The sequence below is a fragment of the Microcaecilia unicolor genome, chromosome 1, assembly GCF_901765095.1.
Source record: "Microcaecilia unicolor chromosome 1, aMicUni1.1, whole genome shotgun sequence".
In the NCBI taxonomy this organism is placed as follows: Eukaryota; Metazoa; Chordata; class Amphibia; order Gymnophiona; family Siphonopidae; genus Microcaecilia; species Microcaecilia unicolor.
In genome coordinates, this window is record NC_044031.1 from 39746008 (window position 1) to 39762440 (window position 16433).

Sequence of the window (16433 nt, forward strand, 5' to 3'; positions counted from 1 at the left end):
CATTTGTGGCCAATTGAGACCACATAGGTGGAGGAAATCCTTACATTTTCGTGTGTTTTGAGTTTGGGTCTTCTAAGTGAAGGTTGATATCTCCCAGTACTAGTACATTGGAGTCGGCTATGCATGTGTTTGAGATGAAGTCCATGAAGTTGGTCTGGCCTTCATTCCAGTTACCTGGTGGTCTGAAAAATAAGACACAATTCAAGTGGTCACGTAGGGTTTTGTTGTGGATTCTGATTGAGGCAATTTCAAGTTGAGGTGTTATGGACTCGGCCTTGGTTTCGGTGGTAAATTGGGATCTGTAGATTAATGATATGCCTCCACCTCTCTTTACCTTTCTGGTCTAGTGGGTGATTTTGTATCCTGGAGGGCACAGGTCTAGGATTATGGGGTCCTTTTGGTCATGGATCCAGGTTTTGTTTATGAAGAGTAGGTCCAGGTTTTCTGTCATGATCCAGTCTGTCAGTATTGCTGTTTTGTTTACTGCGGATCTGGTGTTGATGTAGCCCACTTTGATTGTTTGGAATAGGTCTTCTGCGTTTGGTGTTGTGTGGACTTTTATTAGTTGTCGTTTCTTTGTTGTGGTGAGTTTGTTTGGACCCTTCTTCTCATGTTGTAGAGGTTGTCCGCATATTGTTGTTTTTCCTTTGTTTAAGTTGTTAGTTTGATGAGGTATGGTGTATCTGATCAGTCTTTGGTGATTGTACAGTATTCGTATAGTGTTACATTCTGTGAGAGGGGTGGTTAGTGTGAAGTGGATCAGTGTTAAGGAGTAGATTATTAGGAGTAGTTTGAAGGTATTCATTTTGGTTTCTATTTACTGTGGGCTACTAATAAGACGGTGTTCTGATGACTGGATGTTTTTTGGGGTGATGCGTGATAAGCTTTCTTCTTCGGGTTGGTTGGTCTGGTGTTGTGGTCTTGTGTGTTATTTCGGCTTGTCTTTCAAGCTGTTGGGGTCAGAAACTAGGCCAGGCTCCAATGATAAGCCGATGAGGGGATTGGGGGGGGGGGGGGGGGGGGGGGGAAGAGCACAACTGAAGGCTGCTCCACCAGTGGTGGGGCAGCCTTCAGCCCTTCTGCTATTGTTCGAGGATCCTGCCTTCCCATCATTCCTTGACCTTATAGAAGGAGAGGAGACATGAAGATACAGGCTCAGCTCATGACTTCCCAGGGATTACATTCTTGCTGATCCCCTCACTTCGTTGGATTCCTCTGCCAATTTTATGTTGGTTCTAATTTTGGGATAAGCAAGGCAGCCTTCAGCTTGGTGGGTTCCCCCTTCCCATTTTCTTTAATTCACACCCAGAACTAATTTGTGTGTCCTGTTCATCCAGCAGGTCACAGCTGGTTCAAGAGTGAGGAGAAATGTACCACAGGAACAGCCATAAAACTGGAGATGTCTTGTGAGAATGGAGTTAAAGCGTCGGGGAATGAGAATGATGACAGCCTCACTCGGGTCACAGACGGAGCCATGCAGTTCAACAGCACAGCACAGACCACGTACGTGTGTAACGTGTGTGGGAAGACCTTTCAGACCAGACGGAGGCTGGAAGATCATGAACGAATCCACACAGGGGAGAAACCATTCTCATGTCCTGAATGTGGGAGAAAGTTCTCCAGCAAGGCTCAGCTGACCAGGCACCTCAGGAGCCACACAGAAGAGAAACCTTATATATGTACTGTGTGTGGGACATCCGTCACTCATTGGTCAGATATGACAGTACATCAGAGGATGCACATTGGAGAGACGCTACATACAGGTGCAGTGAACCAGAAAGGATTCTGTACTGTTCGTACGTTTGAATGTTTTCTTCTAAAATTATACCTGTGAAGGGCAGTTCTGGAACAGGGTGCCCACATTTACACACCATTTGAATGCATACTTGTACAGAATACGGTCTCGTCTGCAGATAAGTGAACACTCATGTAAGCAGCAGCAAGGACACCTAAGCACTGTTCTGCATAGTAACATATAGTAACGTAGTTGGTGATGGCAGAAAAAGACCTGTACGGTCCATCCAGTCTGCCCAACAACATAAACTCATAATTTGTATCTACCATTTTCAGGGCACAGACTGTAGAAATCTGCCCAGTACTAGCCCCGCCTCCCAACCACCGGTGCTGCCACCCAATCTCCGCTAAGCTTCTGAGGATCCATTCCTTCTGAATAGGATTCCTTTATGTTTATCCCACACATTTTTGAATTCCGTTACCGTTTTCATCTTCGCCACCTCCCGCGAGAGGGCATTCCAAGTATCCACCACTCTGTCCGTGAAAAAATAGTTCCTGACATTTTTCTTGTCTGCCCCCCATCAACCTCATTTCATGTCCTCTAGTTCTACCGCCTTCCCGTCTCCGGAACAGGTTCGTTTGCGGGTATTTGAACATCTGTATCATATCACCCCTATTTCTCCTTTCTTCCAGGGTATACATGTTCAGGTCAGCAAGGTCTGTAATGGCCTGTGTAAATGCATGGGGATGTTCAAATGGGAGGGGCTTGGGCTGGGCTGCCTCTTATATGTGCAGCTTACAGAATGCTGTATGTTACATGTGCCTTTGCCACATATGGGTGCCCACAGTTACTCCAGGCCCATAGCTCATGTAACTGCAGGTGCCTAAATTTAAAGTACTTGGTTACTCTAGTATTGTATATTGGAAGCTGGGCACCCAGATGCTCTTAGAGAATAGGCTCACCTTGCGGCATTGGAGCACCTAAATGGAGAAAAGGGGGGGAGGGGAGGGGACTTGATATACCGCATTTCTGTAGTTACAATCAAAGCTGTTTACATGGTATATACAGGTACTTATTTTGTACCTGGGGCAGTGGAGGGTTAAATGACTTGCCCAGTGTCACAAGGAGCTGCAGTGGGAATCAAACCCAGTTTCTCAGGGTTTGCACTAACCACTAGGCTACTCCTGAGGCGCTGATTTATAGAACTGCTTCGCATTCAAAAGGTCTCAAAAAAATAACCCTGTCAAATATAGGACCAACAAGGGATAAATGGAAAGAGACAGCTATCAATACATACAATCAACGAAGTTGTGATTGCAACACAAGACATCCATAGCAAACTTCCAAAACATTTCAGAAAAACATTTTTATAACAAATTATAGGTGCCCCCCACCCCCAATCCATTGTGTAACTTGAACTGGTGGGGTTTCTTACACCAAATCCAAGAACAAAAGCTTCTCTGATATGTGTTCAGTTTTGGAGGCCGTACCTTGCGAAGGATGTAAAAAGAATTGAAGCGGTGCAAAGAAAAGCTACGAGAATGGTAAGGGATTTGCGTTACAAGACATATGAGGAGAGACTTGATGACCTGAACATGTATACTCTGGAAGAAAGGAGAAACAGGGATGATATGATACAGACGTTCAAATATTTGAAAAGTATTAATCCGCAAACGAACCTTTTCCGGAGGTGCGAAGGCAGTAGAACGAGAGGACATGAAATGAGATTGAAGGGGGGCAGACTCAAGAAAAATGTCAGGAAGTATTCTTTCACGGAGAGAGTAGTGGATGCTTGGAATGCCCTCCCGCGGGAGGTGGTGGAAATGAAAACGGTAATAGAATTCAAACACGCGTGGGATAAACATAAAGGAATCCTATTCAGAAGGAATGGATCTTAAGGAGCTTAGCCGAGATTGGGTGGCAGAGCCAGCCGGTGGTGGGAGGCGAGGATAGTGCTGGGCAGACTTATACGGTCTGTGCCCTGAAGAGGACAGGTACAAATCAAAGTAGGGTATACACAAAAAGTAGCACATATGAGTTTGTCTTGTTGGGCAGACTGGATGGACTGTGCAGGTCTTTTTCTGCCGTCATTTACTATGTTACTATGTGCCTTCCCTCTATCTCCCCCCTCCTCCACAGTAGGCACAACTAGCTTATGTAAAATCTTTATTGAACGATTCGAACAACAACATCCAAAAATAAACTACATAACAACGTGAAAGTCATCTTTCATTTGTTTTGACTAACATACAATTAATTTGTTAATTTTAATATACCCCCCCCCCCCAGCATGCGTGAGAAGCTTTTGTTCTTATAGCTTCCTATTATCATCTTCCTCCCTCCTTCCCACGCCCAATGCCCCCCTTTTAATCCCCCGTTTTGGCAGAACTATCTTAGTTCATGCCCCTCCTCTGCTGTTTCCAACCTACCTTACATCACTCCGGTACCATGAACATATACAGACGTTTGCTCTACTGAGTAACAGTAGAGGGATTATTGTGCCACCACTGGAGCAATATAGACTTGCTTGCTAAAATAAACGTGGGGGCACTTCTATACATTGGTGCCTCAGTCTAGGTGCCCTAATGCCATGCACTTAGCACCAGTTCTGTAATGCCATCAAGATGCGATTATAGTGTCAGGTTAGCATAGAGCTCTGTTGATGGACATTGCTATGGATAATAACTGCATTAAGTGCGGGGCAGAGCAGGCAACCCTGGGTCACCTGTTTTGGTTGTGTTCAGCAGTTTTTTTTGGTGGGGAATATCTCAACATATCTTTCGAATTATGTATTTGCATCTCCCATTTCTCCCTCAACTGTGTTTGTATGCTGATTCTTCAGTCCTGGAGGACATGACGACAGCATATTTATAAATGATCTGTAAATAGGAACGGCAAGTGAGGTGATTAAATTTGCAGATGAGACACAAATCTATTCAGTTAACTCGCATGTGGACTGTGAGAAATTGCAGGAAGACCCTAGAAAATTGAAAGGCTAAGAAGCCATATGGCAGATGACATTTAATGTAGACAGATGTAAAGTGATGCACATTGGGAAGATACAACTTAAATTATGGCTACGTTATGCTGTTCCATATAGGAGTCACTAGGATAGCAGATTACAGACAAGATGGTTTACAGCAAGCATTGAAAAAAAATGGTGCAAAAGACATCTGTAGATTCCGCAAGAAAGAGCCAGAAACAGTTGCTCATCTCATGGCTGGCTGCAAAGTGCTGATGGCAGAAAATGTTTATACAGAAAGGCACAATAAGGTGGCCCGTCTCATTCATTGAAAACTCTGTAAGCATTACAACATCAGTGTATCCAAAAGTATTGGGATTATCACCCGAAGAAAATTGCAGAATACAAAGAGGTTATGATCACATGAGACATCCCCATCCCAATTGATAAAAAGTTGGATGCAAGAAAACTGGATATAGTGGTAAAAGAGAGAAACACCAAAATGGCATTGGATCATGTGTGAGAGAGAGAGAAGATCCTCAAGTACCAGGCAGTGTAGTCAGCGACCAAGAAAATGTGGCAGAAAGATACAGAAATATTTCCCATCATTTTGGGTGCCACAGGCTTAATCAAAAAGAACTTCCAAGTGCACCTGGATAAATTTCCTATCCATGTTACATGCTATGAACTGAACAAAAACAGCAAAGTGAACGATGGGTGGCAGAAAATTCTTTATTGAACATGCAAATGACTCGACATAGACCGTGTTTCATCCCAAAGGTCTGCCTCAGGAGTCAAATGTTATCTGGTCAAATAATACAATGTATCACTAAGATCGCGAGGGTTACATGAACATCCAAGCACATATGGAGGTGTCTGTCTTCAGTCTCAAAATACAGTTTCACTGATTAAAATATCATCTAGCGAAGTACTGCCAAACGATCATTCTGCAACGGACTCCAGAAGGAAGCTCTTCGGTACAATGCAAGTATTACAACAAACATTGGCAGTAAATTTGAGATCATACTTCACATACTCTGGCTTAAGAGTGAGGTTCATTGCTATTATGGTATGCGCAAAATTAAAAACTTGCATACTAGGCAATAGTTAATTAAGTCCCCCGAGAGACCATCAAATGGACCTCGGAGCTAAACGCTTCCACCAGAACATAAGTTCAAATAGGAGGCTATAGCTAACTCAATCATAGGTCCTCTATCCATATAACCAATATCCAAAATGTAAAAACCTTAACATTAAATGTTGTTATATATGCAGTGGAGAAAAAGGTCTAGGACTAAGGATTAATAAATGTTCAACACTGATCTTACGTAGTAGCATAGTAGATGACGGCAGAGAAAGACCTGTATGGTCCATCCCGTCTGCCCAACAAGATAAACTCATATGTGCTACTTTATATGCATACCTGACCTTGATTTGTATCTGTCATTTTCAGAGCACAGACCTTAGAAGTCTGCCCAGCACTAACCCCGCCTCCCAACCACCGGCGCTGCCACCCAATCTCTGCTAAGCTTCTGAGGATCCATTCCTTCTGAACAGGATTCCTTTGTTTATCCAACGCATTTTTGAATTACATTACTGTTTTCATCTCCACCATCTTCCCATCAGAATAAAGTAAATAATATATAGCAAGAATGACAGGTTCACTTAGCTTTAGCAATCCTATGAAGGATGCATTACAGGAATCAATAGGAGACTCAACAAGGGTCCCTATTTCCTGGAGCTGCCTCAGGAGTCAAAATCCAACTGTTCTCAAGACTAGAAAGGAAAAAACATGGCGACCTGAAACAAAAAGATGCCATCAGAGTATAGCCAAAGTACAGCCAATCAGAAGGCCCCAAATTAATGATGTCATATGGAAAGAAAAGCAGTTAATAAAAATGATTCCAATGTGAGCGACATTCAGTCAGTTGAACTCAACAGTGTTTAATTGGGATATCCATTGTTGTTCATGCTGACAAACTTTTCCCCAAATATTGCCACATATGATAGCGTGACTCCATGGACAGTCCTGGGCCCTTACTAAACACAACCACACAGGGGTTAAAGGTGAAAGGAAAATATTTATTTACATGCAGAGAAATATGTAACCTGTCTCTCCACAGGTCAGGGATACCAGATAGATGTACAAAATCACTTCTTATATTCCTAAACTCTCTCTCCTGTGGCCTGCTCCTGTAGACCAACGGCACAGATTTGGTCGCCTCTCCACTAGGCAACCCATCCACCTTGTCTCTTCCTAGAATCCTCACTGTTCCAGTTTCAGTATTCCACAGTGGTCACCACTTGGCCCTGTCCTCCCAAGTCACACTGTCAACCAGGTTGTAAGATAAACTTATCCTACCTCAAATCTGCTTCTGCCACTTTCAGGGTATCACTCTCTCTGCTAAGGCCACCTTTCTTTCCCAGGCTCTTATTGCAGCCCTGTTTGCCACACCCTTGGAGTCCTCTGCACTCAGGACATTTAAACTCCTGCCTGCTTGAGCCCCACCCCCTTGACTCAACAGTGTTTTCTTACCCTACCCTACCCTAAAGTGGCTTATTCTTAGCCTCAGTGAGCTAGAGCCCCCTACTGTATGGGCAGATCAGCAGACAGACTTTCCCCAGGGTCTCTCTTAGCTGCCTTTCTTAGCTTCTCTTCACATTTCTGGTGAGCTTGTCTTCTCTTCAGGCACATCCCCTTCCCAGGGACAGTAATTAGCCCTGTCTGCAGGGCACTGCTGCAGGTTTTTGACCAGGTATCTTCCCACTCCTGGTCCCATCCTGCACTTTCTTGTTCCTTTCCACCTTTTGCAGGTGCCTAAAAGATCTCCAAAAACCAATTGGCTGTCCCCTTTGATACAGTTAGACTGCCTTTGCACAACTGCCCCACTCCAGATTTTCCAGCAGACCTGGTTGCAGCTAACTTCTCCCTTACTTAGAGAATCTTGCTAGTGTACACTGACTCTAAGAGCTGATCCTTCCCATGAAATAGCTCCAGCTATGGCTGTAACTCCCATTCCAAAGTGGCAACAGAAACAAGCAGATCAGATGATAGGTCAAACAGATCTTTTTATTAGTAATACACAAATTAAAATGCATTTTAGATTTATGTATTACTAATAAGATCCGTTTGACCTTTCATCTGATCTGCTTGTTTCTGTAACCACATTGGAGTTTGCAGATCGATTGCCCTGATGCTTTTTGTAACTCCTTTTCTAGACTAGGTTCCTTTTTTTTCCTGGCAGCAGTTCAGCTTTCAGTACTTTTCTGTGGGCACAGTGTGGAATCTCAGACTCCTCTGCTCTGCAATCTCCTCAATGACACTTTAACCCCTATGTCGAATAAGATCTCTCTATAATTGATGACAACATAAGTTACAGTCCAATCCATCACTCAGGTACCTATAAGCAATACCATAATGTATTCTTTTACGATGTATATACACATTTGAATGCAATACCATTTGTAATTCTGTTAACCGGAAATGGCAATCGCCACTACGGCAAATGTAAGCCACATTGAGCCTGCAAATTGGTGGGAAAATGTGGGATACAAATGCTACAAATAAAACGGCAGCTCCAATTCCAGATCCACTCTGGAATCTGGATCTGCGCTTTCTAGCTGCTCCAGCACCAGCAGCAATCCTTAGTTCTACTTTTCCAAGGACGTTTTTTCTGTTTCAGACCAGCTTCTCTGCTGATTACTCTCAGGTGCAGACTCTGCTTGATTAAGGAAGCCTTCCAGCTTGCTAAGCAGTTTCTGTCACTTAAGGTATGCTGTGCTTCCTCTTAACCAGGTGCACACTGCAGCTCAATCAAGCTTGTCAGAACTCTGTAACGCACTCTGAAACCACAACACGCACTCTTCCACCGACATTCAAGTAGGGAACAGCTCCAGTGCATGCAAATCTCTTTCATGATTATTCATTATGGATATCCTGAAAACCTGACTGGCTGGGGATCCTCCAGGAGAAGTTTGGAAACCACTGACATAGTTCATAAAATAAGCATCTAAATGTGTATTTCAGCCTTCTACATTTACATCAGCTCCTAAGCTGTACATAATATGTGGCTACATTTTAGCCATGATTACTGCAGGCTTTGTGAGGCTGTTTAATATTGATGCATAGGTGTCTATGGGCTCCTTTTACAAAGCGGCGCTGCCAATTAGCGTGCGCTGAATGCAAAGAAGCTCATGGTAGTACTATTTTGTAAAAGGAGTCCTATGTGTCTTTTTAAAATAGCCTCAAAGTAGGCACCTACTTGGCCTTACCCAGTAGTTGACCTGTCAGAAAATTACCCTGTATACCAAGAAATAATGTTGCCTGCTTTACTGCACTGGAATTATACCCCCAACTACATGTCAACTGCGGCACCTCATTGGAATTAATGCTGTAACTGGGTAGAAGCTATTCTGTAAGGTGCTCCCATGTTTGCTGGCACCGATCCACATGAAATTCTGTTTTCCCCTCAGCATCAGAAGGGCATGTGAAAGAGATCGAGGAGCAGCTTAAGGAGCAGATTATCAAAATTGAGTCACCCAAGGAGGAGCCGGAAATCCCTACAAGAACCATACAGGAGGAATGGACCTGGCATGAGCAAAATGCCACGGGTGCCACTGTGATTGAGCAACACCAGGCAGTGGAGAAAACATTGTCATGTAAGTAATGTAGGAAGAGCTCCCAGGACAGACAAAATTTTATAGATCAACCAGGTCAAACATACAGGAAAGGGACTGAGAGCATACCGGCCTCAGAATGAGGTTTGTTCCTTTCATGGTATGAGTAAAGCAAATCCATTCGCAGACACTGACCCATAAGAGAAACTATTTGTATGTACTGAATGTAGGAAGAGTTTCAAAAGCCAGTGATGTCTGCTGCTAAAGACACCTTGATGACAGAAAGCCTATCCCCTGTATAAGGCACTCTTATCAGAGTGATGCACTTGGGGGGACAATGGCTGAGTGATTATAGAGCTTCCACCAGTTGAAATTCACTAGAAGCCATTTCTAGTTGAGTGCTGTTTGTTGGTCTTTGTGTAAGTAGTCTGAGTCTTAGTGGACAGGTTCTCATGTTACAAAATAGCACCATCACATTTTGGCACTGAACAGCATCCATGTTGGTCTGAGCAGAGAGACTGAATTACTCTCTTAACCCCAGAGGTGGTATCCCCCCAAACTCTCCTAGAGGCACATTGACAAGGCAGTGAGAGCTCACATTGCTTCTGTATTGGTTTTGTGACAGGCCCGTGTGTGTGTTTGTAGCTTATATTCTTCGAGGACCAGCAGGCTATTGTATTCTCACAGATGGGTGACATCATCCAACGGAGCCCAGTGCGGATGCTGACTAATGTATAGATATTTCATGAAAGTTCTAGCAGCATCCCACCATTCATGTAGAGTGCTTTCTTGCCCGATGCTTGAACACGGGTCCCTCAATCTTTGTTTTTCCACGGAACAGGAAGGACACGTCACATAGTTCTCCTCTCAGTGTGTGATTTTTTTGAAATTTCGCTGTGCCTTCCCATGTGGCTCTTTTTGCTCTCTCTCATTGTTTTGGCTTTTTTTTCTTGTCTAATTTTTATTTCATTCTCCTTTTCATAGTTTTTTTGGCACTTTAAAGTTTTCTTTCTTTTTCGCGTGTTGCTAGGCCCGATTTAGGCCGAGCACTGACCTCAATTTGACCACTGCCCCTTTTTTTGGTTCAAAATTGAGGAGTTTAATTTGGCTGCAATTCTTTTTTCGATGTCCCAGAAGACCCCCAATGGCTTTGAGAGGTGCACCCAGTGCAGTTGGGTGATTTCTGTGACCGACCTGCACTCATGGTGCATCGTGTGCCTTGGGCCTAACCACGAGTCTAATTCTTGTTCTTTCTGTTTAAAAATGCAACTGAGGACACAGAGGGCATGGCAGGCTCAACAGGAGAAACATTTTGGTTCCTCGAAGACCAGTGCATTGACACTGGCACTGGAAGCATGACCTAGATGGCTGCCAAGGCTTCAACATCCACTGAGAGCATACTGGTATCAAGAAAGTGTCCACCTCTCTTGATCTTGGGCACTGAGAATAAACCCCAGGACCAGTCGGCATTGGACCTGACACTGAGGGCACATACAGGTTCAGCGTCGTCCTCCTCAGCACCAAAGGACCGTGATGCTGAGCATTGGGGGAAGCCTAAGAAGCACAAGCATCGTACCTCATTGACGCATGATGCCAGGAGCACTGGGGCATCGGCATTACTGATACCCATGAAGCGTCAGCACTGGGAGCAGTACTCCCCCTCCTTGGAAGAGGTGCTGGTACATCAGCCTCAGAGCAGCCAAGTCCCTGCTACTGGTTCGACACCAATGCCGTCTCAGACTGCCTCTCTCCCAGCACCCCCGCTTTTGCTGATGCCTTCCTTCGATGAGCCGTTTCAAGCAATGCTCAGAGAGGAGCTGGTACAGATGCTGCAGCAGCAGACTGCTCAGGCATCGGGTGCTTACACCAGCTGCGGATTAGCCCCAGGTTCTATCTGAGACTCCTGCTATGCCTGTGTAGAGGTCTTCAGCGCCGGCACCTCGAAGTGTGTCGACGTCAACATCGATGCATACTATATCACTGTCAATGTTGGGGGAGGAAGCTTCCCCAGAGTTGGAGAGTAGGGCTGTACTTTGGCACTCTTCGGAGCGTGAATATCGATTATGTGAGTCGAGACGGGCACAGACTCTTTTTTAGTACATCCGTATTATGGTGACGAGTGTTTGGGAGGAATTGCATTACTTCTCAGAGGAGTCTTATGGGATAACCTCTGGTCCTTCCCCACCTCAAGAGAGATGTAAATCTCCTCCTGAAGGTTTCTCTTTCACTGGTTTTATCTAGTTGATGGCTTCTGCTCTCCCATTTAAGTTAGAGGTGGAGGAAGAGCCCAGAGCACAGATGCTTACTGTCCTGGACTACAAGTCTTTGTCTAATGAAGGGGTAACAATATATTATTGCACCCTATCCTTAGAGGTGCACTGATGAGGAACTGGGAGTCTCCCCTGTTGGTGCAGGTTGCACCTAAGAAGGTGGATACATAGTACCGTAAAGCTCCCGGATTCAAGAAGACTCAGCGCCACATCACACTCCTGTGGTCGAATCTGCTCTCAAACGAGCTAGAAGTTTCAGAACTCATGCCTTGGCACCAGAACACTAGATTTGTTTGGGAGGAAAGCTTTTCAGGTCTTGATGCTCGATACATACATCCATTCCTACCAGCTCTACACGAGCCTTTACTTGCTGTCCTTGGTCTGCAGAACACTCAGTCTTGTGGATACTCTCCCACAGGAGCAAACCGCAGAGCTTTGCCAGTTGGCTAACAAGCAGCTGAAATGTCTGAGGTATCTGGCCAGGAGCTCATATGACACTTTTGATATAGTATCCAGACTGGCCACCATGGGTGTGGGGGATGCACAGACTCTCATAGCTGCGTGTCTCTGACCTAGAACCAGTGGTTCAGCATATAGTGATGGGCGTTCCATGCCAGGGTGACAATTTGTTTGGAGATAAGACCTCATCAAAAAACATACAGTCATCATCCAAACCCTATTTCAGCAACCACCAGCTGCAGCCTCCTCTTCTAGGAGATTTTCAAGTGGGCTTAGGCAGTGACCCTACTATTCTCAAAGATGTAGGTTTCCACCGCTTCGCCAGCCCTGCTCCCAGAAGTCCCAGCTGGCTCCCCAGTCGAGCAAGGAACAAGCTTTTGACTTGCTCCAGGAGAGCACAGCCACACTCAAAGTAACCGTCCTGGACGGCTTACCGGTAGGGGGGAGGGCGAGTTTTTACTAACACGGGTGGCCCCTTTTAACCTCCAACTGATGGGTTTTTCAAATAGTCAGTCTTGGTTACGTCCTACATTGGCATCAAAAAGCACCAAATTGCTCACCGAGAGTGTCATAGAGCTGCTCTCAGCACAAGCAGGTACTTGTAGAGGAAATCGCTGCCCTTCAGCAGGCCAAAGGGGTTGAACCTGTGCCACCAGGGCAAGAAGGGAAGAGATTCTTGTGCCCAAGAAAATGGAGGGCTATTGTCCCATCCTAGACGTAAGGGCCCTGAACAAGTTCTTAGTCAAAGAAAAGTTCAGGATGATTCCCCTGGGCACCCTCCTCCCCATGATTCAGGAAAAAGATTGACTATGCTCTCTGGGCTTAAAGGATGCCTATACCCACATTTTGATACATCCCTAGCGGATATAATCTAGATTCCACCAGAGTTGACTCATGTCCTTCTATGGTGAACAATTCAATAAATTTGACTATGGGACTACCATTCCAAATTCCACCTTCTCAGAAGGATCTAACAATGGGATGGGGAGCTCATGTAGTCTGCTCTGGAAACAGATCTTTACATCAACCTCCTTGAGTTGAGGGCCATTTGGAATGCTGTGAAGCAGGGCTGTCCAACCTCAGTCTTCACCAGGTTGGGTTTTCAGGATTTCCCCAGTGAATATGCATGAGCTCTATTTGTATGTGCTGCTTCCATTGTATGCAAACAGATTTCATGCATATTCATTGGGGAAATCCTGAAAACCCAACCTGGCGAGGCCAAGGTTGGACACCCCTTCTCTAAAGGTTTTCAGAGATTGGCTACAGAACCAAATTATTCTCATTCAAACGGACAACCAGGTTGCAGTATTCTGTGTGAATAAGCAGGAAGGTACGGGATTATACCCCTGGTGTTAGGAAGCAGTGGGGATGTGGCAGTGGGCCAACCTTCACAGGATGGACCTCCGTGCCACATTCCTACCAGGAAAGGACAATTGCCTAGCAGACAGATTGAGCAGGGTTTTGGAACCACACGAGTGGCCTCTCAATATGGACATAGCCCACAAGATCTTCCTAGAGTGGGGCACCCCCATGATGGATCTTTTTGCCACTCATTTCAACAACAGAGTCCTCCAGTTCTGTTCCAGGCTGAGATCACATGGCAGACTAGCACCAGATGCTTTCTCCTGCATTGGTACAGAGACTTCTGTATGCGTATCCTCCAATATCTCTCATAGAGAAGACTTTGCTGAAACTCAAGCAAGACCAGGGAACTATGATCCTGATTGTTCCTTACTGGCCGAGGCAGATCTGGTTCCCTCTTGTTATGGAGTTATCCTCAGAAGATCTGTGGAGATTGAACTGTTTTCCAACCCTCATTATGCAGAACAGGGGTCTCTTCTGCATCCCAACCTCCAATCCCTGGCTCTCACAGCTTGGATGTTGAAAGCATAGAATTTGGATCCTTAAATTTGCTGGAGGGTGTCTCCCACATCGAGCAGGCTTCCAGGAAAGACTCCACTAAGAGGGGTAACACGTTTAAGTGGAGGAAGTTTGTGGTCTGATGGCAGGGCCTTAGATCCCCTCATTTGTCCTACACAAAAAGTGCTTGAATACCTCCTACACCTTTCTGAGTCTGGTTTGAAAACTGATTCTATAAGGGTCCATCTTGATACAATTAGAGCTTGTCATCATCATGTAAGGGATAAGCACATCTCTGTATAGCCTTTAGTTGTTCGCTTCATGCGAAGTTTGTTACTGACAAAGCCCCCTATCAGACCTCCAACTGTGTCATGGGATCTCAGCGTTGTCCTAACCCAGCTGATGAAAACTCCTTTTGAGCCACTTAACTGCATCTGAAGTTTTTGACCTGGAAAGTTGTATTTTTGGTGGCAGTCACTTCAGCTTGCAGAGTCGGTGAGCTTGAGGCCCTAGAAGCGGATCCACCTTACACTAAGTTTCACCGCAATAGAGTAGTTCTCCACATGCATCCTAAGTTCCTTCCTAAGGTAGTATCGGAGTTCCATCTTAATCAGTCAATCATTCTACCAGCATTTCTCCAAAACCTCATGCCCATCCTGGCAAGAGTGTACTGCATACTTTGTGTCAAGCAAGCCTTAGCCTTTTTATCTGGAGCGGACTAATGCCCATAGACAGTCCACCCATCTTTTTGTTTCTTTTAACCCAAACAGGATAGAGGTAGCCATTGGCAAATGCACGATTTCCAGTTGGCTAGCAGATAGCATCTCCTTTACTTATGCCCAGTCAGGGCTTACTCTAGAAGGGTCATGTCAAGGCTCATAATGTCAGAGCCATGGCTATGTCGGTAACCCACTTGAGGTCAGCCTCCATAGAAGAGATTTGCAAAGCTGTGGCGTGGTCATCTGCCACACATTCACATCTCATTACTGCCTTGAGCAGGATACCCGACATTATAGAACTTGTTCAGTGTCTAGAATCCAGCTCCACCCCTTTAAGAACATAAGCGTTGCTATCCTGGGACAGACCGAAGGTCCGTCAAGCCCAGCATCCTGCCTCAAACAGTGGCCAATCCAGGTCACAAGACCTGGCAAGATCCCAAAACAGTACAATGCATTTCACGCTGCTTATCCTAGAAATAAGCAGTGTAGTTTCACCAAGTCCATCCTAATAATTGCTTATGGACTTTTCTTTTACCACATTCTCTGGCAACAAATTTCAGAGTTTAATTACACATTGAGTGAAGAAAACTTTTCTCCAGTTCGTTTAAAAAATTTACTACTTTGTAGCTTTGCATTCCCCCTAGTTCTAGTATTTTGGGGAAGGAGTAAACAAGCAATTCACGTCTACGCGTTCTACTCCACTCATTATTTTATAGACCTCTATCCTATCTCCCCTCAGCCGTCTTTTCTCCAAGCAGAAAAGCCCTAGACGCTTCAGCCTTTCCTTATAGGGAAGACGTCCCATCCCCTTTATCATTTTCATTGCCCTTCTCTGTACCTGTTCTAATTCTGAGGTATACTGACCCCATTTCCAGTACCAATCCAGAGCTTCTTGATGCAGGCTGGCAAGGATCCTAAAGGTGTCATGCTTTCCTCTGTTCCCTCATCTCATATGGCCCAGCCTATAGAGCAATGATTTTACCCTAGATTTGTTTACAACCAGCTGCTCAAAGGCCCAGTTTTGTTCTATTCCAGGCTGCACCTTCACAACCAATATATAAATAGTTTTCAGGTTGATTGATTTACAGACCTCAACGTTTCGAGTGTCTGTTGTCCCAAGGTTGTTGTTTTCAGTGAGCTTGGTAGCTGGGGATTCTCATCTGTGAGACCACAATGGCCTGCTTGTCCTCGGGAAAAGTGAAATTACTCACCTGTAGCAGGTGTTCTCCGAGGACAGCAGGCCAAGTATTCTCACATACCCTCCCACCTCCCCTAGTTAGCTAATTGACCCCTCTGTCTCTCTTTCTCTGTGTTTTTTTTTTTTCTGGTTAGGACCAGACTAGAGATCATGTGTTAGCTTAACATACTTAGCGACTGTTACTTGTTCAAGACTATGTATGTGAATATTGTTACCCGCCTTGGACAAAGGCGGGATGTAAATGTAGTAAATAATACCTGGCGGAGGGACCTGCGCTTGCTTGTCGGGCAGGAAGGTACCCACGTATGTGTGGTGGGACGCTGCTAGAACTTTTTTGAAATATCTATATGCTAGTTAGCATCCGCTCTGGGCTCTGTCGGATGACGTCACCCATCTGTGAGAATACTTGGCCTGCTGTCCTCGGAGAACACCTTCTACAGATGAGTAACTTCGTTTACTACTGCTTATGACGTGCCCATTCTGCGGTGAACTTGTGTGTGTGTGTGCGCTTATGTTCTCTGTGCTGTACTTGATTTATAAATAAAGGTGTCTGGCATTGTCCAGCTCCCTGCACAAATACTAATTTCAGTAGAAAAATTAAAAGTCTTATAGA

General features: G+C 45.0%; 1 protein-coding gene across 4 annotated transcripts in view; it reads left to right on the forward strand.

The window, feature by feature from the left end:
• LOC115465375 (oocyte zinc finger protein XlCOF7.1-like) overlaps positions 1-16433 on the forward strand; it is a 60760-nt gene that overhangs the window by 29724 nt on the left and 14603 nt on the right. For 3 of the 4 annotated variants that reach the window (XM_030195822.1, XM_030195813.1, XM_030195837.1), the window contains exons 3-4: positions 1338-1763; positions 9171-9356. In XM_030195822.1, the coding sequence (XP_030051682.1) occupies positions 1338-1763; positions 9171-9356 (612 nt within the window). The remainder of the gene's footprint in view (positions 1-1337; positions 1764-9170; positions 9357-16433) is intronic. The other variant, XM_030195828.1, reaches the window with a different exon arrangement.